This window comes from Staurois parvus, unplaced genomic scaffold, assembly GCF_062004578.1.
Source record: "Staurois parvus isolate SC_StPar_1 unplaced genomic scaffold, SC_StPar_1.0 ptg000491l, whole genome shotgun sequence".
Classification (NCBI taxonomy): domain Eukaryota; kingdom Metazoa; phylum Chordata; class Amphibia; order Anura; family Ranidae; genus Staurois; species Staurois parvus.
The window spans coordinates 67,501-95,117 of record NW_028318287.1 but is presented as its reverse complement, the minus strand read 5'-3'; the positions used below and the strand labels follow the sequence as shown (position 1 = coordinate 95,117).

Here is a 27,617-nt window from a genome sequence, read left to right as displayed (position 1 = left end):
CTGGTAAGATCCACAACAGATTGAGCACGTCAACACTTTACTTCACCAATTTTCTACCAACACAATTTTTTTTTTTTTTTTTTGCTAAATCTGCAATTGTTTGTTATAAAGTTATTTATTAACCATTTGCCACCCGCCCTATGGCCGAATGGCGGATGGCAAATGTCATCAGGCGTCCTCCCCCACATGCGCAGATTGCGCTCCTGCAGAGCCGCGCAGCGGCGCGATCTGTCACCGGCTGTGTACCTCGGACACGGCCGATGACAGATCTGAGTATCGGCCCTGTTTCCGGTACAATGTGACCTGCTGTGACCAATCACAGCAGGTCACATGACAGTTGTATACAATGGATGGCTTCATTCATGCTATCCATTGTATACTAGTGTCTAGCTGTGAATGGTCACAGTGATCACATTCACATGTCATGTGATTAGCTGTGGCCAAATCACAGCTAAGCACAAAAAAAAAAAAAAAAAAAAACCTGAATGAATCGATGTCATTCAGGTAAATGCTTGCTTATAGCAAAGTAATTCTTTGCTATAAGCAAATTGTGTAAAAAAAAAAAAAATACAGATCACTTCCCCAAAGTAGTACAATGTTACTATGGTGAGATTGTACTACTTTGGTTATAGTAAAATATGAAGAAAAAATCTTAAAAAAAAGAAAACAAATTTAATAAAAAATGAAAAAAAAAATATATATATATTTTTTTTCATACTGTCACCAGTCAGTGTCCCTGATCACCACCATGCCAGTTATATGATGACGCTGTACTGCACTGGTGACAACATGTAAAAAAAAATAGCAAAACAATTTTTTTTTAATTTTTTCATTTTCCGAAAAAATATGACAAAAAAACTTCAAAAAACTCGCCATGCCTCTTATGAAGTATGTCGGGCTGTCTATTCTGCAAAAAGGGGTCATTTGGGGGATATCTGTACTGTCCTGACATTTGGGGGATATCTGTACTGTTCTGACATTTGGGGGATATCTGTACTGTTCTGACATTTGGGGGATATCTGTACTGTCCTGACATTTGGGGGATATCTGTACTGTCCTGACATTTGGGGGATATCTGTACTGTCCTGACATTTGGGGGGATATCTGTACCGTCCTGACATTTGGGGGATATCTGTACTGTTCTGACATTTGGGGGATATCTGTCCTGTTCTGACATTTGGGGGATATCTGTACTGTCCTGACATTTGGGGGATATCTGTACTGTTCTGACATTTGGGGGATATCTGTCCTGTTCTGACATTTGGGGGATATCTGTACTGTCCTGACATTTGGGGGATATCTGTACTGTCCTGACATTTGGGGGATATCTGTACTGTCCTGACATTTTGGGGATATCTGTACCGTCCTGACATTTGGGGGATATCTGTACTGTCCTGACATTTGGGGGATATCTGTCCTGTCCTGACATTTGGGGATATCTGTACTGATCTGACATTTGGAGGATATCTGTACTGTCCTGACATTTGGAGGATATCTGTACTGTCCTGACATTTGGGGGATATCTGTACCGTCCTGACATTTGGGGGATATCTGTCCTGTCCTTACATTTGGGGGATATCTGTACTGTCCTGACATTTGGGGGATATCTGTACTGTTCTGACATTTGGGGGATATCTGTCCTGTTCTGACATTTGGGGGATATCTGTACTGTCCTGACATTTGGGGGATATCTGTACCGTCCTGACATTTGGGGGATATCTGTACTGTCCTGACATTTGGGGGATATCTGTACTGTTCTGACATTTGGGGGATATCTGTACTGTTCTGACATTTGGGGGATATCTGTACTGTTCTGACATTTGGGGGATATCTGTACTGTTCTGACATTCTTGGACCTCAAGAAATTAGATTGGCTGTCAGTACTTCAGGATTGATCAATATTCAGATCTATACCATAGTTTGTGAACTCTATAACTTTCCTACAAACTAAATAATACATCCTAATTTGGGTTATTTTCACCAAAGACATGTAGCAGAATACATCTCGGCCTAAATTTATGAAGAACAATTATTTATTTGCAAACTTTTATAACAGAAACAAAGAAAAACGTGTTTTTTTTTCAAAATTTTTGTTTTTTTTTGTTAATTTAGCAAAAAATAAAAACCCCAGCGGTGATTAAACACCACCAAAAGAAAGCTCTAGTTGTGCGAAGAAAATGATAAAATTTTAGGTTGTGTTGTATGACCGCGCAATTGTCATTCAAAGTGTGGGAGCGCTGAAACCTGAAAACTGGCCTGGGGCAGGAAGGGGGTAAAAGTGCCCGGAATTCAAATGGTTAAAAAGTATCTCCACTTTTGTTGAAAAAAAAAACATTCCCCCCTGGATGATCTATGTACATTGCAGGGATTTTAACGAACTTTGTAGCAGATTCCTACCTTTTGTTATTCTGAAAGAATAGTGGTTTGTCTGTGTCCATGTGCAGATGAAATCTATATTGGAATGGTTTTATTATCAATCAGCTGCTGCACGTGCAGGGCTCTAATGAGGAAAGTGGCAGGGTCTGCATCCCTTTAGATGTGATCTCACCATAAATGACATTTTTGTTACAGGGGATGCTCAAAATCTGACTTGTGTCTCATGCAGGCCATACATGGTTCAAATTCCGAATGATTTTTCATCCGAAAATCGAAAACGTTGTTTGCTCGGTAATCCGATGGTGCCATCAATGATTTCGAAAATCGGCCGACCGAGTCATAACGTTCTCCCCATATAACAGGCGAAACTTCTGTTTGTTCCAGGTCACAGCTCATGCGCATATTCTTTTCGGAAAAACGATCGTACGATTTGACCTTCATTGAGTGCACAATCGGTCGTTTTTCATGAATTTTCCAACATGCCCGATCACCAAAAAGGGGAGGAACCACGAAAATCAGCCGGTGCCATTGACTCACTAACAGAGCGAATATCGGACGATTATTCTTAGGTCCGATCTTTGGATGAAAAATTGGTCGACTTTTGACCCATGTAGGGCCAGCCTTAGTGCACAGTTTTTGGGAAAATCAGTGAGCCAATCACACAAGCAGGAAATGAAATTTTTTTTTGGGTGGGGGGGTGTGCTGTACACCATCTATCTACAGAACGCCTCCAGGTTGCCATATTGCATTTTACAGAAAATTACAGAGCAGGGGCGGACTGACAGCTCAGGGGGCCCCCGGGCAATAGGGCATCATGGGGCCCCTGTGTCCTTGCCCAAACTCAAAAAAGCCTATGAAAAAGGTACCAGGGGCATCTCATGGGGCCCCCTACTGACCCCGGGCCCTCGGGCAGTGCCCAAGTTCCCCAATGGTCAGTCCACCCCTGTTACAGAGTTGCAGTTTGAAAAGGAAAGGTACATTTTAATCAATTCAATTACAATCTGACTTTTGTCGCAGTTGTATACGCTGTATTATTTATTTTTATTTTTTGCAATTTTTTTTTTCCCACAAAAGTGGAGTTATACTTTAAACCCCCCAAACAATTGTATATTTTCCAAAAGGAGAGGCTCTGTTTCATAAAATGACCTCCAGCAGGAGAAAGAATAGGATTGGGTTATACATACAATATGAAGACACGCAAATAAGAATTTGAAGGCCGATGTAGCGGGCCCTCCACAGGAGTCATTAACCACTTCCAGTCCGGACACTTTCCCCTCCTTCCAGTCCGGACACTTTCCCCTCCTTCCAGTCTGGACACTTTCACTCCCTTCCAGTCCGGACACTTTCCCCCCCTTCCAGTCCGGACACTTTCACCCCCTTCCAGTCCGGACACTTTCACCCCCTTCCAGTCCGGACACTTTCCCCCCCCCTTCCAGTCCGGACACTTTCCCCCCCTTCCAGTCCGGACACTTTCCCCCCTTCCAGTCCGGACACTTTCCCCCCCTTCCAGTCCGGACACTTTCACCCCCTTCCAGTCCAGACACTTTCCCCCCCTTCCAGTCCGGACACTTCCACCCCCTTCCAGTCTGGACACTTTCCCCCCCTTCCAGTCCGGACACTTTCACCCCCTTCCTCTCCGGACACTTTCCCCCCCTTCCAGTCCGGACACTTTCACCCCCTTCCAGTCCGGACACTTTCGCCCCCTTCCAGTCCGGACACTTTCACCCCCTTCCAGTCCGGACACTTTCACCCCCTTCCAGTCCGGACACTTTCCCCCCCTTCCAGTCCGGACACTTTCACCCCCTTCCTCTCCGGACACTTTCCCCCCCTTCCAGTCCGGACACTTTCACCCCCTTCCAGTCCGGACACTTTCGCCCCCTTCCAGTCCGGACACTTTCACCCCCTTCCAGTCCGGACACTTTCCCCCCCTGCCTGCCCAGGTCAATTTTCAGCTTTCAGCGCTATCACACTTTGAATGACAATTGTGCGGTCATGCAACACTGTACCCATATGAATATTTTTGTATTTTTTGAGACAGATAAAGCTTTATTTTGGTGGTATTTATTCACCACTGGGATTTTTATTTTTTTTGCTATATAAATGAAAAAGTCCAAAAATTTTGAAAAAAAGTGTTTTTCTTATAAAATTTTGCAAATAAATAATTTTTCTTCATAAATCTTGGCCAAAATGTATTCAGTTATCTTTTTAGTAAAACAAAATAACCCAAATTAGTTTATAACCAAAAATTATAATTTTTTAAAAAAAATTTTTACATTTGTATTTTATTTTTTTTATATTATTATTTATGTTTTTTTAACATATTGTCACCCTAGCAGTACAGTGTCACCATGGTGAAACTGTACTACTTGTGGGGGATGATGAAGATTTTTTTTTTTTTTTTTTACACTGATTGCTTTTACACCCATAAAGGCTGTAAAAGCAATCATTTCTCCTTCTCTCTAGCTGCATTCTTGCAGCCATTGAGAACTACTGAGTGAGCTGTGATTGGTCACAGCTTGGCACATGGTACAAGGCTGTTGTGAATAGCCCTGTACCATGTGACCTCTGTGATCATTCACAGATTTTGCACGTAGTAAGCAATGATGTCAGAAGTGACCTCTTACTACTCTGCATGTGATCACTGATTGGCCAATCAGTGATCACATGATCGGGAGCTTACACAAAGGTCCCGTACAGCGATCGGTGTTCCGCTGCGTCCTCTGGACACAGCGGGCACCAGATCGCGGTGCCGCATGCTCCCTGGGAGCGTGCACAGGCTAAAATGGCGGGCACCGTTTATGAACGGCAACCCGCCCCTGCACTGCTCCCGTCCGCCCGTTTATGTACATGGGCTGAACGGGAAGTGGATAATACAATCAATAATTCTCCGATAGATCTCAGACCTGGCCTAGTGACAGCTAACAATACTGCTAGGCTTGCGTCACACCTACAGGTTCAACCAAGCGTAGACGCCTTTTGGACGGACAATTCATTTCAAGGGCTGCTCTACGCCGGAGAAACGTGGAAAAGAATGTCTCTGACTCTTCGAAAAATGCCTGAACCGCACGGTCCTGCGGCACTAGGTGGTTTGGCGCACGTGAAGACGTGCGCACTTACAGAGATGCATGGGGGTGTCATTAGTCATGTGTATATTAAATGCGTTTCTGACGCTCAAAGGTGTGAACTTAGCCGTACTGAGGACTAGACTGCTCCAGAACGGGAAATGGAAGTTCCAAGTGTTCTATTTGGAATGCTGAACCCCCCGTGAGAGAGAATATTCTTTATATGTACTGGGAATGGGCATTGGACCCCTCCTAGATATGTCGCTCTGTGGAGGAACATCTAGAACAATGGTCAGAAATGATAGTTTGATGGTAAATGTGTATTCAGTTCCACGCATGTCATTTACTAAAAGTGGAGCACTCGAAATCTGGTGCAGCTGTGGATGGCAGCCAATCGGCTTCTAACTTCAGCTTGTTCAATTAAGCTTTGGGAATAAAACCTGGAAGATAATTGACTACCATGCACGGCTGCACCAGATTTTGCACTCTCCAGCTTTGGTAAATAACCCCCACTATGTCTCACAGCGATCCTGCCTGTGTGCTTCAGGGTTTCTGTATGTGATCAGATCTGGTGAACTGAAAGTATAAATGGAATATTTCTGTTTAAAGGTCCAAGAACTTTCCGCCAAACAGGGCCTGGATTTCACACACAGCAGTGCAAGCCTCGTCCAGTTTGACCCAGGTAACATTTATCTATCTATCTACTGTATATCTATTGATCTATCAGTTTGCCTTGTCATCTATTGTGTCTATCAACTTACAGTATCTATCTAATCTAATTATTTATCTATCAGTCTACATATCTAATTAAATACATATCTAATATTTGGCACTATATAAATCCTGTATTATAATAATAATGTCTATCTATCTATCTATTCATATCTATCTATCTATTCATATCTATCTATCTATCTATTCATATCTATCTATCTATTTATCTATCTATCTATTTATCTATCTATCTATCTATCTATCTATCTATCTATCTATCTATCTATCTATCATCTATCTATCTCTTTGTTCTGTCTCTCCAATCTAAGCATTGATAGTGTGATCTCTGTAACTTACAGTTGTGATGAGATAGCGATAACTTCAACCTCAGTTGGATACCGCAGTCAGTGACTCAATTGATAAGACATCTTGTAGATCTTGTGAAGTTTATTCCATAAACTGAGAGAATCTTACAACAATGAACATTCGATAGGTCAAAAGATCATAATGTTTCCTGCTCCATGACATGAGGTTAGAGCTGCAATGCATTCCTGGGAAAGGGGAGGGCTATCTATACAGCATTAACTAAACCAAAGGAAAGGGAGGAGCAGAAGCAAAATATAGAAACACTTAAAGGCATATCTATCTATCTATCTATCTGTCTATCTATCCATCTATCTATCTATTCATATCCATCTATTCATATCTATCTATTCATTGGCCCCGCCCTTTGCAGCTATAACAGCTTCAACTCTTCTGGGAAGGCCGTCCACAAGGTTTAGGAGGGTGTCTATGGGAAGGTTGGACCATTCTTCCAGAAGCACATTTGTCAGGTCAGGCACTGATGTCGGGGGAGGAGGCCTGGCTCACAGTCTCCGCTCTAATTCATCCCAAAGGTGTTCTATGGGGTTGAGGTCAGGACTCTGTGCAGGACAGTCAAGTTCCTCCACCCCAAACTGGCTCCTCCATGTCTTTATGGACCTTGCTTTGTGCACTGGTGTGCAGTCATGTTGGAACAGGAAGGGGCCATCCCCAAACTCTTCCCACAAAGTTGGGAGCATGAAATTGTCCAAAATATCTTGGTATGCTGACGCCTCTCTCTCTCTCTCTCTCTCTCTCTCTCTCTCTCTCTCTCTCTCTCTCTCTCTCGATATGCCTATCTTATCTAATATTTGGCACTATATAAATCCTGTATTATAATGAAAATAATATCTGTCTTATCATCCTTCTATCTATCTATCTATCTATCTATCTATCTATCTATCTATCTATCTATCTATCTTTTCATCCTTCTATCTCTCTATCTATCTATCTATCTATCTATCTATCTATCTATCTATCTATCTATCTATCTTTTCATCCTTCTATCTATCTGTTCCAATATGTTTATCTACATGTCTCTATCTAATTCTATTACAAGAGAGCCCCCACTTGTTCTGGATTTTAAATTCACTTTATATTTTGGCGCATTCTGTGGTGGGCAAGAAGAGGGGCAGGAATGATTGTAAAAACTCCATAAAATGGATAGCTCTTTGTGCTGTTATTCACTTATATTCTCACCCTGTCAGAGCAGACAATCCAGTCCGATGTCAGATAATTAGGCCCCCATGGAAGCCGGCTGGTTTTCTGAAGTAACACTGGGGTAGATTTACTAAAACTCTGCATAGTAACCAATCAGCTTCTAACTTCAACTTGTTCAATTAAGCTTTCACAATAAAACCTGGAAGCTGACTGGTTTCTATGCAGAGCTGCTCCAGATTCTGTGTGCTCAAAATTTAGTAAATTCTGTCTGGGCTGTTTCAGAGGCAAGGGGTGCTGGGGAGTGCTTGGGAGGTCAATTCATGCTGGCTGCTGGAGATCTATTGCTACTGGAGGGGATCTATTTTTGCATGGTGGTCTATTGTTGCTGGCGAGGTCTGTTGTTGCTGGTGGGGGATCTATTTCTCTACTTTTGAGGGAGGGGTCTATTGTTGCTGGCTTCAGGAGAGCCTATTAATGCTGGCTGCTGGAGGATCTGTTGTTGCTATTGGGGGTCTATTGTTGTTGGGGTGGTATTTTGTTGCCAGGGTCCATTGTTGCTGGAGGGATCTATTGTTGCTGGAGGCGGGATCTATTTTACTGCTTTTCTTGTTATCATTAACACATTCCATACAAATTACTTATCACCATAAAATGATAATTGGCTCTGTTTTTGCTATAAGGATCTGTATTGGGAGGTGGGTAGGGGGTCAAACCAAGGGATGGTGCTCGAAGATGGGTAGGGGCAGAAACACGTAGCGATTTAGAAGGGGAGAGTTCCTCCTGCACCTATTCTCTGAGAAAATAAAAATATATATATGTATGTATATGTGTATATATATATATATATATATATATATATATATATTATACAGGATTTATATAGCGCCAATAGTTTGCTCAGCACTTTACAATATAACGGGAGACAATACAGCAACAATACAGTTCAATACAAGAGGGATAGGAGGGCCCTAATCCTTGGAGCTTACAATCTAAGAATAATAATATATAATACAATCAAAATAATAATAATAATATGTATGTATATATATGTATATATATATATATATATATATATATATACAGTTGCAAGAAAAAGTATGTGAACCCCTTGGGATTACGTGGAGTTTTGCATGAATTGGGCATAAAATGTGCTCTGAACGTTATCTAAGTCACAACAGTAGAAGAACACAGTCTGCTGAACAGAATACTACACAAACATTAGATGTTGCCATGGTTTAATTGCACATAACATGTAAACATTCACAGTGCAGGGAGGAAAAAGTATGTGAGGCCCTAGCTTAATGACTTCTCCCAGAGCTAATTGGAGCCAGGAGTGAGCCAACCTTGACTCCAATCAGTGTGATGATATTGGATGTGTTGCTAACAGCTGTCCTGCCCTTAAAAAACACACACCTGTTTTGGGTTTACTGGTTTCAAGAAGCACTGTCTGATGTGAACCATGCCTCGCAGAAAAGAGCTCTCAGAAGACCTACGATCAAGAATTGTTGACTTGCATGAAGCTGGAAAGGGTTACAAAAGTATCTCCAAAAGCCTTGATGTTCATGTGTCCACGGTAAGACAGACTGTCTACAAATGGAGAAAGTTTAGCACTGTTGCTACTTTCCCTAGGTGTGGTCGTCCTGTAAAAATGACTGCAAGAGCACAGCGCAGAATGCTGCATGAGGTAAAGAAGAATCCCAGAGTGTCAGCTAAAGACCTACAGAAATCTCTGGCACATGCTAACATTTTTGTTGACACATCTACAATAAGGAAAACATTAAACAAGAATGGAGTACATGGGAGGACACCACGGAGGAAGCCATTGCTGTCCAAAAAGAATATTGCAACACGTTTGAAGTTTGCAAAAGAGCACCTGGATGTTCCACAGCACTACTGGCAAAATATACTGTGGACAGATGAAACCAAGATTGAGTTGTTTGGGAAGAACACACAACACTATGTGTGGAGAAAAAAAGGCACAGCACACCAACATCAAAACCTCATCCCCACTGTGAAACATGGCGGAGGGAGCATCATGATTTGGGGCTGCTTTGCTGCCTCAGGGCCTGGACGGATTGTTGTCATTGATGGGAAAATGAATTCCAGAGTTTATCAAGACATTTTGCAGGAAAACGTACGACCATCTGTCCGCCAACTGAAGCTCTGCAGAGGATGGGTGAGGCAACAGGACAATGACCCAAAGCATACAAGTAATTCAACAAAACAATGGCTGCAACAGCACAGAATACGCCTTCTGGAGTAGCCCAGTCAGAGTCCTGACCTCAACCCGATTGAAATGCTGTGGCATGACCTTAAGAGAGCGATTCACACCAGACATCCCAAGAATATTGCTACACTGAAACAGTTTTGTGAAGAGGAGTGGTCCAAAATGACTCCAGATCGTTGTGCAGGTCTGATCTGCAACTACAGGAAACGTTTGGTTGAGGTTATTGCTGCCAAAGGAGGGTCAACCAGTTATTAAGTCCAAAGGTTCACATACTTTTTCCTCCCTGCACTGTGAATGTTTACATGTTATGTGCAATTAAACCATGGCAACATCTAATGTTTGTGTAGTATTATGTTCAGCAGACTGTGTTCTTCTATTGTTGTGACTTAGATGACGTTCAGAGCACATTTTATGCCCAATTCATGCAAAACTCCACGTAATCCCAAGGGGTTCACATACTTTTTCTTGCAACTGTATATATATGGGCAGCACAGTGGCTAAATGATTAGCACTTCTGCCTGGCAGTACTAGGGCTATCAATTCATATTCCAACTACGGCACCACCTGCTTGGAGTTTGCATGTTCTCCCTGTGCCTGTGTGGGTTTCCTCCGGGCACTCCGGTTTCCTCCCACACTCCAAAGACATGCTGGTAGGTTAATTGGCTCCTGTCTAAATTGTCCCTAGTATGTGTATGTATGAATGTGAGTTAGGGACCTTAGATTGTACGCCCCTTGAGGGTCAGGGACTGATGTGAATGTACAATATATATGTAAAGTGCTGCGTAAATTGACTGTGCTATATAAGTACCTGAAATAAATTATATATATATATTGTACATTTGAAGAGTAGATGCAATATACAATACAGATATACATTGGTGACTGGTTGTCTTCGATGGTGGGGAGAGTGAGACAGGACCTGAAACGAAAATCCCCATTAGGAAATGTGATTTTGTCTCCCCCCCCCCACTCCCAAAACTGGAAGGAGGGGGGTAATAAAACATAGCTAAGGCCAGCCATGGGTCCATGTTGCAGCACCGGCCCAGATGGCATTTAAAGAAGGCGGTTTTGATTTGGCCGGTGTTCTTTCCCCTGGAGTTCAGCAGGGAATGTGAAATTCATTACATTTGTAGCGAGAGGATCACTTAACTCATCAGGATTAGGAGGAGACATCTGTTTTGGAGAGCGCGGTAATAATGTGGCACAGGTGTGATATGAAAGGCGGCACAGAAAGTGTGGGAGAAATCCATAAACTGAGCGCCGGGCGGAATAAATTGTCACTCGCCGGTCGGATGACGATCTGCTAATAGTAGAGCTGCTGAGCGGGTTGTGTATTAAAGATGAACGGAGCTTGGGGCTTGTTAGAGAATCTGTTTCTGTACAGGAAAAATTAGCAATGAACAGGATATGACAGAATGCATCCCCAATTCCAAAAGAGTTGGGACGCTGCGTGAATAAACTCATATTGTATTCACAATAGAAAATAGAAAACCTAGCAAATGTTTAAATTGAGAAAATGGATCATATTAACCTCCCTGGCGGTATTCCCGAGTGTAGCTCGGGGTAGAGTTTCAGTACCAAAAGCGGTGACCCCGAGCTACACTCGGGAATACCATGCAGCGTTGCTCAGGGAGTCCCTGCAGAGCTTACCTTGTCCTGCGCTCCCGCGATGTCCCCCTTGCAGCGTCCCCGGCCATCTCCTCCGGCCGATGCCGGCTTCCGTGTTCCTGTCCCTGTGACGTCGCGATGTACGGGCGCCGGAACCGGCGGCAAATTTGACATTTTTTAAAAATGTCATTTTTTTAAAAATGATTATTACATAGTATAACATTCCTGTATCAAACCATTTCACATACATTTTGTCCCGAGTGCTTTGTCCGGCGCCCTGCCTGCATTTTTACTGTTCTTTCTGCCTGGAAACTGAGAAACGTCCATGGCGTCCAAAAAGCGTCCCTTTAGGTCAAAAGCGGTTTTAGACCGGCTAGAGAACAGCGATAGTAAATCAGAACCACTTGCAGAATTGAGTGATAATGATTCGTGGGGGAAATTCTTCATCAGACACTGAAAACGATTTTGCGACTTTGCTCAGCGATGTGAGAACTTGGCGCTCTATTTCACATTTCAGTGTTTTTGGTTTGATTATATTATTGAATTCAATTTATTATTATTATATTATTATTTTTTATGATTATTTATTACATTATAATTTATGATTTTGTGTTTCAAGTTTTATCATATCCAGAATGTTTACTAGACTTTTGTTCGGACAGATTTCAGTGAGTTTTTCCTAAATTACAGGCCTACAATAAAAAAAAATACATATTTCCATGCAAAAAAATTTACCGCTTTCAGCACCAAAAATCTGAAATAATCATACTGCCAGGGAGGTTAAGAAAAAAAAGAGGGTAATTTTAAAATTGATGGCAGCAACATGTCTCAAAAAAGTTAGAGCAAAGCCATGTTCAGCACATGTTCATCATCTCCTCTTCTTTTAACAACACTCTGTAAACGTCTGGGAACTGAGATCAGTTGCTGGAGTTTTGGGAGAGGAATGTTGTCCCATTCTTGCCTGATATAGGATTGTAAATGCTCAACAGTCCGGGGCCATTTTTTATTTGTTTGAGCCAAATATTTTCAGTTGGTGAAAGGTCTGAACTGTAGGCAAGCCAGGTAAGCACCCGGACTCTTCTACTATGAAGCCATGCTTTTCTCATAGATGCAGCATGCGGTTTAATATTGTCCTGCTGAAATTTGCAAGGTCTTCCCTGAAAAACATGGCATCTAGATGGGAGCATATGCTGCTCTAAAACCCGAATATACACTATATTGCCAAAAATATTGGGCTACTTGTCTTCACACGCACATGAACTTTAATGGCCCCCCAGTCTTAGTCCGTAGGGTTCAGTATAGAGTTGGCCCCGCCCTTTGCAGCTATAACAGCTTCAACTCTTCTGGGAAGGCCGTCCACAAGGTTTAGGAGGGTGTCTATGGGAAGGTTGGACCATTCTTCCAGAAGCACATTTGTGAGGTCAGGCATTGATGTCGGGGGAGGAGGCCTGGCTCGCAGTCTCCGCTCTAATTCATCCCAAAGGTGTTCTGTGGGGTTGAGGTCAGGACTCTGTGCAGGACAGTCAAGTTCCTCCACCCCAAACTGGCTCCTCCATGTCTTTATGGACCTTGCTTTGTGCACTGGTGCGCAGTCATGTTGGAACAGGAAGGGGCCATCCCCAAACTCTTCCCACAAAGTTGGGAGCATGAAATTGTCCAAAATGTCTTGGTATGCTGATGCCTTGAGAGTTCCTTTCACTGAAACTAGGGGGGCCAAGCCCAACCCCTGAAAAACAACCCCACACCATAATCCCCCCTCCACCAAACTTTACACTTGACACAATGCAGTCAGGCAAGTACCATTCTCCTGGCAACCGCCAAACCCAGACACTTCCATCGGATTACCAGACCGAGAAGCATGATTGATCACTCCAGAGAACACGTCTCCACTGCTCTAGAGTCCAGTGGTGGCGTGCTTTACACCACGGCATCCGACGCTTTGGATTGCACTTGGTGATGTAAGGCTTGGATGCAGCTGCTCGGCCATGGAAACCCATTCCATAAAGCTCTCTACACACTGTTGTTGGGCTCATCTGAAGGCCGCACCAAGTTTGGAGGTCTTTAGCTATTGACTCTGCGGACAGTTGGCGACTTCTGCGCACTGTGCGCTTCAGCATGCGCTGACCCCGCTCTGTCATGTGACGTGGCCTATCACTTGGCTCGGATGCAGCTGCTCAGCCATGGAAACCCATTCCATGAAGCTCTCTACGCACTGTTGTTGTGCTAATCTGAAGGTCACATGTTTGGAGGTCTTTAACTATTGACTCTGCAGACAGTTGGTGACTTCTGCGCACTGTGCGCTTCAGCATGCGCTGACCCCGCCCTGTCATGTGACGTGGCCTACCGCTTGGGGGCTGAGTTGCTGTTGTTCCCAGTTGCTTCCACTTTGTTATAATCCCACTAACAGTTGAGCGTGGAATATTTAGTAGCCAGGAAATGTCACGGATGGACTTATTGCACAGGTGACAACCTATCACGGGACCACGCTTGGAGTCACTGAGCTCCTGAGAGCGACCCATTCTTTCACCAATGTTTGTAGAAGCAGTCTGCATGCCTAGGGGCTTGATTGTATACACCTGTGTCCATGGAGGGGATTGGAACACCTGAATCCAGTGATTTGGAGGGCTGGCCCAATACATTTGGCAATATAGTGTATCTTTCAGCACTGATGGTACTGAACACAAGCCAAACAATATAATACTGTATACCATAATATAATATATGGCTTTGTTTACATGAAATATTTGTTAATGATAATATACAGCAGCCCAGATCACATCACTCTCCATATACCAGGGGACAGATCGGACTGGCTGTGATGTCCTTTGCTTCATATTTCAGTCCTGAAAGACATCCTCTCTTCCCGTAGCAGAGAGTTATGAGATGAGGTGTTATATATATAGATGGTTGGCGGCACACTTTGTCCTAAATAAACATTTAACAAAGACAAGAATTAAATGTAATGTTCCTGTACAGAGCCCTAAATACAATTCTGTCTTAGCTGAATTATCTACGAAGTACTGTGTATGAGACAGATAGGCAGCAGATAGAAGGAGACATCTGTGCTTCCGTCCTTCATTCCTTCTTTCCCATTTGTCTTTCTTGTTTTCTTCCTTTTTTCCTCCTTTTTTCTTATTTCCTTTGTACCTTCCTTCCCTTTATTTCCCTTTAATTTCCTTTTTTTACTTCCTTCCTCCCTTATTCACTTCTTTTCATTTCTTTTCTTTGCTTTTCTCTTCCCTCCTTTAACCTGTCCTCCCACTCTTACTTTTTCTTTCTATTTTTTGTTCTTCATTAATTTTTTCCCCTTTCCTTTCTTTCTTCTTTCCTTCCTTCCCTTAATACTTCCTTTCTCATTCCCTTTCATTTTCCTTCCTTCCTTCCTTTCTTTCTTCCCTTCCCTTTATATTCCTTCCTGCCTCCTTCACTCTATCTCTTTTATTTTTTTTCTTCCTTTGTTCTTTTCCCTTTCCCTTTTCTTCCTTCCTTATTTCCCTTCTCCATGTCCTTTTTTTTCTGTCTCCATTACTTTCCCTTTCCTCCCTACCTCTTTCTTCCCGCCCTCCCACTCTTTCTTTTTCTTTCTCTTTTATTTTTCTTATTTCATTTATTTCCATTTCCCTTTTTCCTTCCTTCCTTTTTTTCTCCATAGCTTTTATTTTTCTTATTCCATGTCTTTCTTATTCCCTTTCATTTCCCTTTCTTCTTTTTTCCTTCCTTTCTTCCCTTCTCTTTTATACACCTTTTTTCCTGCCTTCACTTCTTGTCTCCGTTTGTTTTATTTTGCTTTCCTTTGTTCTTTTTCCATTTCATTATTCCTTCTGCTCTCCCACTTTTTCTTTAGTTCTCTTTTGATCTTATTTCTTCATTTGTTTCCCTTTTCTTTTCCTTCCTTGCGTCTTTTCTCCATATCCTTTATTTTTATTCTTGTTATTTTTCCTTCCTTCCTTCCATCCTTCCTTCCCTGCTTTTGTTTCCTACTTCAATTTTTCTTCTTACCATCCTTTCTCCTTCCCTTTCATTTACCTTTCAGCCTTTTTTTACTTCATTCCTTCTTCGCTTCTTTTCTCCATATCCTTTATTTTTTCTTCCTTCATTCCTTTTCCTTCTTTCTTTCCTGCCTGCTTTCCTTCCTTCCTTCCTGCCTTCTTTTCTCCTGTTTCATTCTTCTTCCATAACTCCCCCCACCCTTTTTGTCTTCTTCATTTTTCTTTCTCAAAAATTCCCTCTGCCCTCCCTCCCTCCCTCCCTCCCTCCCTCCCTTCCTCCCTTCCTTCCTTCCTTCCTTCCTTTTTCCTTTCCTTCTTCCTTCCTGTCTTCATTTCCTATTTCATTTTTCTTCTTTTCCCTTTCCTAATCCCTTCCTTCCTCCATTGTTTTCTTCTCTTCCTTCCTTCCTTCCTTCCTTCCTTCCTTCCTTCCTTCCTTCCTTCCTTTCCTTCTTACTTTTTCCTTTCCTTCCTACTTCCTTCCTGTCTTCATTTCCTATTTCATTTTTCTTCTTTTCCCTTTCCTAATCCCTTCCTTCCTCCATTGTTTTCTTCTCTTCCCTTCCTTCCTTTCCTCCTTCCCTTTTCCTTTCCTTCTTACTTCCTTCCTGTCTTCATTTCCCATTTCATTTTTCTTCTTTTCCCTTTCCTAATCCCTTCCTTCCTCCATTGTTTTCTTCTTCCTCTTCCCTTTATTCATTTCCCTTTCTTCCTTTCCTCCTCCCTCACTCCTCATCCCTTTTTCTTTTTTCCTTCTCTTACATTTTTTTCTTTCCCTCCTTCCTTCCTTCCTTCCTTCCTTCCTTCCTTCCTTTCCTGCTTTTTTTCCAACTTTTTTTCAGTTTTTCTTCCTGCCCTTTCTTTCTCCTTCCCTTTCATTTTCTATCCCGCCTTTTCTACTTCATTCCTTCTTCACTTCTTTTCTCCATATCTTTTATTTTTTCTTCCTTCATCCCTTTCCCTTCCTTTCTTCCTGCCATCTTTTTTCTTCTCCTGTTTAATTCTTCTTCCTTAACTCCCCCCCCCCTTTTTTTTTTCTTCTTTCTCTTCTCATTTTCTCAAAAATTCCATCCCACCCTTCCTTCCTTCCTTCTTTCCCCTTCTCTTTTTTTCTTCCTTCCTTCCTTTCCTCCTTCCTTTTTCCTTTCCTTCTTCCTTCCTTCCTTCCTTCGTTTCCCATTTCATTCTTCTAACTTTCCCTTTCCTAATCCCTTCCTTCCTCCATTGTTTTCTCCTTCCTCTTCATTTCCTCCACCATTCATTTCCCTTTCTTCCTTTCCTCCTCCCTCGCTCCCCATCCCTTTTTCTTCTTTCCTTCTCTTACTTTTTTTTTCCATCCCTCCCTCCTTCCTTCCTTCCCCTTCTCTTTTTTTCTTCCTTCCATCCTTTCTGCCTTCTTTTTTCCTTTCCTTCTTCCTTCCTGCCTGTCTTCATTTCCCATTTCATCACTCCACCCCCCCCCCCCTTTCTTTCTTTTTTCTCTCATTTTTCTTTCTCAAAATTTCTCTTCTTTCTTTCTTCCTTTCTGCCAAGTAAACAACATATAATAATAATAAACAGATGAAAGTAGAAATCAGGCTGCTACTCTTTCGATCATCATTTCTCTTTGCACACCTTACCATACAATTCGTATATCCCCTGAATCCAGTGATCAGGATTTTCTATGATCCCATCAAGATTTCTACAATAAGATTTCTCCTGCACCAACCCTCTACCTGCACCTAGAGCTTTGCCTGCTGGCGGACAGGTAATTTATAATCCAGTTCCTGGTACCGGGCTAATTTATTCATCTCGGTGAATTCCAGCAAAACAGAGCGTTCCAGTAAATCAAATCTCGGGACGGGGTCAGCGCTCAATTAAAGGTTGTCGTTTCAAAAAGGCATTTCATTAAAGGTAACATTAAATGGACGCACTCCTTTATAAAGCGACACGTGTCCGGGTTCAATCAAATTATTATGCTAAACAATTCACTATGGATTTTCTCCAGGAGAGATTCATAGACCAGCATTGGCTATACGGTGAAAAATATCACTTCAGGCTTTGGGTGCAGTGACCTCATACCATATTTTGGGTGCAGGAACAGTAATTAGTGATGTCACATTCATTAACATATTTGAAGAGTCATGATTTAGATTAGAATGTAGATTATGAATGACACCCCAACACACTACACATAGATGAGAGCCTTTCCTGCTTGCACAGTTGTACCGACTCCTCTCCTGGACTGAAATGGCTTACTCTGATTTCACTGCACACTGTGAGCTTCTCACAATGTGCATTAGAAGCTGCAGCAAGTCAGATAGAGCTCCGCCTCATTTCCTGGCCGAAGGACGCCCAGCATCATCTAGCTCTTTGCTCCCCGGCCTGACTGTCCCTGGCCCGCCCCTTTCATTTATTGGATTTTAGTTGGTGAGATCTCTTCTATAAGCTAGTGAGATGAGTCCATTTGATCAATTTGTGAGATCTCTTCTATCAGTTGAGGGGTCTCTTCTGTCTGTTGGTGAGATCTCCTCTATAAGTTGGTGAGTCTCCTCTATCAGTTGGTGAGTCTCTTTGATTAGTTGGTGAGATCTCTTCTATCAGTTGGCGAGATCTCTTCTAGATTTCTTCTATCAGTTGGCGAGATCTCTTCTAAATCTCTTCTATCGGCTGGTGAAATCTCTTCTAGATTTCGTCTATCAGTTGGCGAGATCTCTTCTAAATCTCTTCTATCAGTTGGTGAGATCTCTTCTAGATCTCTTCTATCGGTTGATGACATCTCTTCTAGATTTCTTCTATCAGTTGGTGAGATCTCTTCTAGATTTCTTCTATCAGTTGGTGAGATCTCTTCTAGATTTCTTCTATCAGTTGGTGAGATCTCTTCTAGATTTCTTATATCAGTTGGTGAGATCTCTTCTAGATTTCTTCTATCAGGTGATGACATCACTACTAGATTTCTTCTATCAGTTGGTGAGTCTCTTTGATTAGTTGGTGAGATCTCTTCTATAAGCCAGTGAGATGAGTCCTTTTTATCAATTTGTGAGATCTCTTTTATCAGTTGAGGGGTCTCTTCTGTCTGTTGGTGAGATCTCTTCTATAAGTTGGTGAGTCTCCTCTATCAGTTGGTGAGTCTCTTTGATTAGTTGGTGAGATCTCTTCTAGATCTCTTCTATCAGTTGGTGAGATCTTGTCTAGATTTCTTCTAACAGTTGGTGAGATGTCTTCTAGATTTCTTCTATCAGTTGGTGACATCACTTCTAGATTTCTTCTGTCAGTTGATGAGTTACCTTTATCAGTTGGGGAGTCTCTTTGATTAGTTGGTGAGATATCTTCTAGATTTCTTCTATCAGTTGGTGACATCTCTTCTAGATTTCTTCTATCAGTTGGTGACATCTCTTCTAGATTTCTTCTGTCAGTTGGTGAGTCACCTTTATCAGTTGGTGACCAGCGATGGGCTTGATGTTCAAGTCGAACTTAAGGTGCCGAACACATGAACGGCTGCGCCCAACAATGCACTGCACTCTGACAGTGCATTGTGATTGGCCAAAGCAAAGCACCTGACCACAGGTCAGATACCATACTTTGGCCAATCACAACACAATTGTCCCCGATCCCTTGTGATGTCATCAACAGGGGCATGCTGGGTCGATGATGTCACAAGTGGGTGGAGTCACCCGGTTGACATCTCTGGGTGGCCCTGTCTCTTAAATATTTAAGAACTGTCAGGCTGGTGGAGTTGTCAGATGGCTACAGCCAGCGTTGGGAGTGGAGCCTTTTTTTTTTCTTTTCTTGGGTTGGCTGTGGCAGTGGGCCTCATGATTGACGTTAGATCTACTTCGGGGGCCATTTTTTTTTAATTTTGTTGTTTTAATAAAGGACTTGTTAAAGACTGGCTACTGTCATATTTTACACTACACTTTTTTTTGTGAATGAGTAGTGGTACCATGCACCCCATACTCATTCACATGGGGGGGGGGGCCGGGATCTAGGGACCCGCCTTGTTAACTGGGGCATCTAGATTCCAATAAGCCCCCCAATCACAAATCCCCACAACCACCAGCCAGGGTTGTGAGGAAGAGGCCCTTGTCCCCATCAACATGGGGAAAAGGTGCTTTGGTGGGAGGAAGCAATTCCCATGTTGAGGGCATGTGGCCTGCTTTGGTGCAGGAAGGAAGGGGGCGCTCTCTCATCTCCCCCTTTCCTGATTTTCTGGGTTGTATGCTTGGATAAGGGACTAATATGGATTTTGGGGGGACCCCACGCCATTATTTTTAATTTTGGCATGGGGGTTCCCCTCAAAATCCATTCCAGCCCAGAAGGGCTTGGTATGCATGGGGGGACCCCATGATATTTTGTTGCCAAATTTTTAATTGCTAGCAATTCTTTATACATTAACATGTTTTCACTACTAAAATACCGCATAACTTAATAAAATAACTTGGTATTTTAGCAGAGTTTTGTAGTGAATGCCAACTTTTTTTGGAAAAATGCTGTGCAGTATCTTACCCCATACTCAGATGTGGTAAGATACCGATTAGTGAATCGTCTCAATTCGAAGTTCGCGGTCAAACTTTTTTAGGCTCAAACGTCTGAACGCAAACCAAACAGGGGGGTGCTCAGTCCATCACTATTGGTGACTCTCTTTGATCTGCTGGTAAAATCTCTTCTATAATTTGTGAGTCTCTTCTATTATCTGGCGAGTCTCTTCTATCAGTTGGCAAATCCCTTCCATTAGTTAGTTTGTCTCTTTTTTAAACAGTTAGTGAGTTTTTTTCTATCATTTGGTGCAGTCTCCTCGATCACTTGGTGATTCTCTGTTAGCACTTGGTGAGATCTCTTCTATCCCTTGGTGAATCTCTTTTATCACTTCTCTTCTATCTGTTGGTGAGTCTCTTCAATCACTTGGTGAGACATCTTCTATAAGTTGGTAAGTCTCTTCTATCACTTGGTGAATCTCTTTTATCACTTTTCTTCTTTTTCTTCTATCTGTTGGTGAGTCTCTTCTAAAACTTGGTGAGATCTCTTCTATAAGTTGGTAAGTCTCTTCTATCACTCAATGAGTCTCTATTATCATTTTTCTTTTATCTGTTGCTGAGTCTCCTCTATCACTCGGTGAGATGTCTTCTATAAGTTGGTAAGTCTCTTCTATCACTTGGCGAATCTCTTCTATCTGTTGGAAAGTCTCTTCTGTCACTTGGTGAGTCTCTTCTGTCACTTGGTGAGTCTCTTCTATCTGTTGGTGAGTCTCCTCTAACACTTGGTGAGATCTCTTCTTTAAGTTGGTAAGTCTCTTTGATCACTTGGTGAGATCTCTTCTATCAGTTGGAAAGTCTCTTCTATCACTTTGTGAGTCTCTTTTATCAGTTGGAAAGTCTCTTCCATCACTTGGTGAGTCTCTTCTGTCACTTGGTGAGTCTCTTCTATCTGTTGGTGAGTCTCTTCTTTAAGTTGGTAAGTCTCTTCTATCACTTGATGATTCTCTATTATCATTTTTCTTCTATCTGTTGGTGAGTCTCTTCTTTAAGTTGGTAAGTCTCTTCTATCACTTGGTGAATCTCTTTTATCACTTTTCTTCTGTCTGTTGGTGAGTCTCTTCTATCACTTGGTTAGATCTCTTCTATAAGTTGATAAGTCTCTTCTATCACTTGATGATTCTCTATTATCATTTTTCTTCTATCTGTTGGTGAGTCTCTTCTTTAAGTTGGTAAGTCTCTTCTATCACTTGGTGAATCTCTTTTATCACTTTTCTTCTATCTGTTGGTGAGTCTCTGCTATCACTTGGTTAGATCTCTTCTATAAGTTGGTAAGTCTCTTCTATCACTTGGTGAGATGTCTTCTATTAGTTGGAAAGTCTCTTCTATCACTTGGTAAGTCTCTTCTATCATTTGGAAAGTCTCTTCTGTCACTTGGTGAGTCTCTTCTGTCCCTTGGTGAGTCTCTTTTATCACTTTTCTTCTGTCTGTTGGTGAGTCTCTTCTATCACTTGGTTAGATCTCTTCTATAAGTTGATAAGTCTCTTCTATCACTTGATGATTCTCTATTATCATTTTTCTTCTATCTGTTGGTGAGTCTCTTCTATCACTTGGTGAGATGTCTTCTATTAGTTGGAAAGTCTCTTCTATCACTTGGTAAGTGTCTTCTATCATTTGGAAAGTCTCTTCTGTCACTTGGTGAGTCTCTTCTGTCACTTGGTGAGTCTCTTCTATTAGTTAGTGAGATCTATTCATTTGGTGAATAGATGAGTAGCCTGACCACCAGGCACCAATTATAATTAATATTATTATATCTTTGAATTCAGCTGAATATTCTGTTTTCTCTCCTTTAGGAGTTTCCACAAAAACCTGGAATATTTACCTGAAGAATGACGGTTTGGAAGAAAATCACGAGCTTCTAAAGATTTTACTGGGCACCCCCAAGAACGCCGTACTGGGCAAGGATCGGGAGGCCACTGTGGAAATAGTGGATCCCAGAGATGGTGAGAAGGACAAGACACGGATTCTGTCATTTGGGATATGACTTCATCTAAGTAAATTCCACACAACCATACATGCTTCCTAAACACATACCCACTTATCCGCCCTTAAATGTAACAAAAACTTTAAATATTAAAAATAAATAAATAAAACTCTGCACCTGGGGGATTTATAGACAACACAACCCTAGGGATGCATTGTAATTGTCCTGTATTTTATCTCTGGCAGCATCGGGACAAATACACACAATTCCAGAAGGGTGGATCACTACTAATGGCTTTTGCCCCACTTTTTTATTGCTATTACAAAGGAACTAACAAGCCCCCTATGTGATAGCATCGGGCAGGCAGGGGCGAACTGACAACTCATGGGGCCCCCGGGCAATAGGGGATCATGGGGCCCCTGTGTCCTTGCCCAAACTCAAAAAAGCCTATGAAAAAGGTACCAGGGGCATCTCATGGGCCCCCCTACTGACCCCGGGCCTTCGGGCAGTTCCCGAGTTTCCAAATGGTCAGTCCACCCCTGGCGACAGGTACTCTTTTTTTTTTTGCAGACACCCCTATTGTCTCCCCTGCCTTCTGCTTCAGTCTGTGTTTGATCTGCATCTTACCTGGCTTTGCAGCTGGGATTTTGGCAGCTTTGAACCTGAAAGTGCTCAGGGCTGACACACCTGGGTTCACACTCTAAAGCAGTGATGGTGAACCTTTTAGAGTCCAAGTGTCCAAACTGCAACCCAAAACCCACTTATTTATCACAAAGTGCCAACACTGCAATAAACCTGAATACTGAGGTTTTAGTTTAGAAAAAATAACCCACTGACCACCAGCACAAGGGGGCAAAGTTCCACTGACCACCGGCACAAGGGGGCAAAGTTCCACTGACCACCGGCACAAGGGGGCAAAGTTCCACTGACCACCGGCACAAGGGGGCAAAGTTCCACTGACCACCGACACAAGGGGGCAAAGTTCCACTGACCACCGACACAAGGGGGCAAAGTTCCACTGATCCCCTATTGCCCGGTGGCTCCATGAGTTGTTCGTCCGCCCCTGCTGATGGGTACTCCTGGATGTAAGGGGGACTCTGATGGGCACTCCTAGATGTAAGAGGGGACTCTGATGTGTAGTGCTGGATATAAGGAGAAACTCCACTGTGAACTTCTAGATGTAATGAGTGACTCTGATGGGCACTCTAGGTTGTCTGTGGGGTTCTGATGGGCACTAATAGAAGTGCAGGGGGGGTCTCCAATGCACATTAGTGGATGTAAAGGGGGCTCTGATGTGCAGTTCTGCATGTAAGGGGGGATTGTAATGGGGTAAGAGGGTCTTTAATGGGCACTCAGAGATGTAAGGAGAAACTCTGATGGGCACTCCTAGATGTAAAGGGGCTCTGATGGGAACTCCTGGATGTAAGGGGGGCTCTGAGGGGTACTCCTGGATGTAAGGGGGGCTCTGAGGGGTACTCCTGGATGTAAGGGGGGCTCTGAGGGGTACTCCTTGATAAAAGGTGGGCTCTGAGGTTACTCCTAGATAAAAAGGGGGCTCTGATGGGAACTCCTGGATGTAAGGGGGGCTCTGATGGGCACTCCTGGATAAAAGGGGGGCTCCGATGGGCACTCCTGGATAAAAGAGGGGCTCTGATGGGCACTCCTGGATATAAGGGGGCTCTGATGGGCACTCCTGGATATAAGTGGGGGCTCTGATGGGCACTCCTGGAGATAAGGGGGGCTCTGATGGGCACTCCTGGATATAAGGGGGGCTCTGATGGGCACTCCTGGATATAAGGGGGCTCTGACGGGCACTCCTGGATATAAGGGGGGCTCTGATGGGCACTCCTGGAGATAAGGGGGGCTCTGATGGGCACTCCTGGATATAAGGGGGGCTCTGATGGGCACTCCTGGATATAAGGGGGCTCTGATGGGCACTCCTGGAGATAAGGGGGGCTCTGATGGGCACTCCTGTGGATAAGGAATATTTGTAATATATATGATGTGACTCTGGTATTGAATAGTGGAGACTTCTGGATTAGATCCCAGAGAATAGATGATCCCGATGATATAAGCAGTAATAGGAGAATACATTTCCCTCATTTAGCAGTGGGGGGGTGGGGTCTGTTCCTGCAGAGAGGGGGTCTGCGCCTGGTGTATATTGGTGTATATGAGGGGCTAGAGAGGGCGGGGAGTTTTTTATTTTTTTTTTGTGATACTGAACTTATCGTATAAAGATTTTACCATTCTTCCACATATAGTATAAACATTCTGGAGCAAAAAAATTGTCATGGATAAAAGGAGGGGTCACAATACAAGCACCCTGAGGGGGTATAGAACTGAGATCTGACCCCCAGTGCCCCCTCTGTTCCTGCTGAAGTTTAGCGCCGCACAAAGCATCCTAATTCATTGCAGACGCCTCGGTTTTTCCTGGTGACGTTCCTGCTGGGTTGCATTTTTGCCACCTACTGTGTTTGGGATTTAAAGGATTACTTTTCCTCACTGTTTTTGATATGAGCAACAAGATATAATTCAGGCCATAATGAAAGTGGAAAGAGACACGTTCTGCAGAAAAGAGCTGACACACGCGTTTTGCTCCGCCGCGCGCACTTTGGAGCCATCCAATGCTGGAACAACAGTGACACCTGCTGGACACAGATCATACAGCCTCCAGAGTAACACGAAGTCACACAGTATAGGATACATAGGGGTTGACTTAAGCCGGCCATACACTGGGTTAAATTCAGAAAGAATTTTCTTTCGAAAATATTTTCTTTTTTTATAATTCCTTTATAATAATACAGTTTCAACACAGGACATATATGGATATAGGAGCACATGTCAGTGTATCCTAATAGAGTATTACACAAAAACTATATGTCAGACAAGTAACATCATCAGCCCAGGCAAAACTGAGAAGAGCAAGTCCAATGAGCAATAAAGTACTGAAGCCTAGGCTGCGGACGGTACTAGAACAATAAAGTAAAAGAATAAGTGAGCGCTTTTTCTAAAAATCAAAGCAGCTAGGCACACAGGATAACCAACAAAAATCCTCACAAGATAATATATATAAAAGTGCAGTGCTAAAAAGTTATCATACATATATGAAAAACACAATGATTAAATGTAAATAAAATAGTCCCAGCAAAGGTGACTTGGAGTAAAAGTGCACACTAACCAGATGTGCACATTAAAAGTGCAATGTAGAGATCATAAGGCTCATGGGGTAATCATCAGAGTAGAAACGGTGTTCTCTTGGTCAGAGAGGATCCCCAGGTGGTGCAGAGCTGGACAGAAAGAGAGACTCCTTGACAACCAAGAACAGAACGATGATCCGCCTGAAGAAAACGACTCCTCCACTGGGCAAAAAAACGTATCTGGAAAAAGGTTGCTCCCCTCCGGGGGTCAAGAAAAGATGCCCATAGTGAAGTATTGCATAAACAATTTATTATAGTAAAAAATGACAGTAGGAGAGGGGATGCATCCAGTAAAAACAAGCAAATACAGACAGGACTAACCGTCCTGTCAGATGTAATAGCCGCCGGAGCTCCACGATGAGGAGGAGCCTACGCACGCCGTGACGTCACGCCGTCGGAGCATCGTGGAGCTCCGGCGGCTATTACATCTGACAGGACGGTTAGTCCTGTCTGTATTTGCTTGTTTTTACTGGATGCATCCCCTCTGCTACTGTCATTTTTTACTATAATAAATTGTTTATGCAATACTTCACTATGGGCATCTTTTCTTGACCCCCGGAGGGGAGCAACCTTTTTCCAGATACGTTTTTTTGCCCAGTGGAGGAGTCGTTTTCTTCAGGCGGATCATCGTTCTGTTCTTGGTTGTCAAGGAGTCTCTATTCCTGTCCAGCTCTGCACCACCTGGGGATCCTCTCTGACCAAGAGAACACCGTTTCTACTCTGATGATTACCCCATGAGCCTTATGATCTCTACATTGCACTTTTAATGTGCACATCTGGTTAGTGTGCACTGGTACTAGAACAATGCCACAGTGAGCAACGGTCACATCAATGGAGTTAGAGAAAAACATGGGTTCATACAGCAGTCTAATCACAGCTATGATGGGAAAACAAACAAATACCAACCCACATAGAAGAAAAATATATTAGAAATATAATGACATATATTTGAAATGCTACACTTTTGGCCGTATTCAATATATTTCAATAAATATATACATATATACTGTATGTTGAAATGCGCTTTTATTACAAAATATATGAAAAATATTTTTAAAAATACTTTTCAAACATACTGTATGTCTTTACAAATACAAATCTTCATTCTTGGAATGTGTTTATAAATATATGTTAAAATTACTTTTTTATATGTTAAAAAAAATCGGAAGAATATATTTGAAAAAATATATTTTTTAAATATATTCTTCAGATGTATATTCACAAACAATTTCAGTAATAAGGCACATCAAACGCCACAATGAGCATGAAACTGTCTGGTCTCCCCTAATGAACCTCCCTAATGAACCTTCCAAAAGGCTGATGCATTTCGAGGGGCCATCCCCTCTTCATCAGAGCCAATTTTGGATGTTACATAACTGGTCTTTAAATAATGACTAAAAGGGGGTCACATGATCTTCTAACTAAGCCCCTCCCATCCTTGGGAGGGTATATAAAGCATATAACAGACTCATCTCTTCACAAACATATACACAACCCTACGGCCATTAACAATAAATATGTCCCTTTAAACAACAAATCTGTTGCCATAAAATATAATACAAATTACATATGATGTTATATATATATATACTGCATAAAAAAATGAAAGGAACACTTTTTAATCAGAGTCTAGCATCAAATCAATTAAACTCCTGGGATATTGATCTGGTCAGGTAAGTAGAGGGGGTTGTTAATCCGTTTCAGCTGCTTTGGTGTTAATGAAATTAACAACAAGTGCACTAGATGGGCAACAAAGAGATGACCCCCAAAACATGAATGGTATTACCTGGACCCTACAGAGGTTGCACAGGCAGTTCAACTCCTCCAGGATGACACATCAATACATGCCATTGCCAGAAGGTTTGCTGTGTCTCCCAGCACAGTCTCAAGAGCATGGAGGAGATTCCAGGAGACAGGCAGCTACTCCTAGAAGAGCTGGACAGGGCCATAGAAGGTCCTCAACCCATCAGCAGGACCGGTATCTGCTCCTTTGTGCGAGGAGGAATAGGATGAGCACTGCCAGAGCCCTACAAAATGACCTCCAGCAGGCCACTGGTGTGAATGTCTCTGACCAAACAATCAGAAACAGACTTCATGAGGGCCCGACGTCCTCTAGTGGGCCCTGTGCTCACTGCCCGGCACCATAGAGCTCAATTGGCACTTGCCATTGAACACCAGAATTGGCAGGTCCACCACTGGCGCCCTGTGCTTTTCACAGATGAGAGCAGGTTCACCCTGAGCACATGTGACAGACGTGAAAGGGTCTGGAGAAGCCGTGGAGAATGTTCTGCTGCCTGTAACATGGTTCAGCATGACTGTTTTGGTGGTGGGTCAGTGATGGTCTGGGGAGGCATATCTATGGAGGGACACACAGACCTCTACAGGCTAGACAATGGCACCCTGACTGCCATTCGGTATCGGGATGAAATCCTTGGACCCATTGTCAGACCCTACGCTGGTGCAGTGGGTCCTGGGTTCCTCCTGGTGC

At 42.8% G+C, this 27,617-nt stretch overlaps 1 protein-coding gene across 1 annotated transcript in view; it reads left to right on the top strand.

Moving 5' to 3' along the window:
- The window catches only part of LOC149452180 (FRAS1-related extracellular matrix protein 1-like), a 278,816-nt gene that overhangs the window by 228,416 nt on the left and 22,783 nt on the right, over positions 1 to 27,617 (top strand). The window contains exons 29-30 of the mRNA XM_089689678.1: positions 6,048 to 6,120; positions 21,802 to 21,951. Of these exons, the coding sequence (XP_089545804.1) occupies positions 6,048 to 6,120; positions 21,802 to 21,951 (223 nt within the window). The remainder of the gene's footprint in view (positions 1 to 6,047; positions 6,121 to 21,801; positions 21,952 to 27,617) is intronic.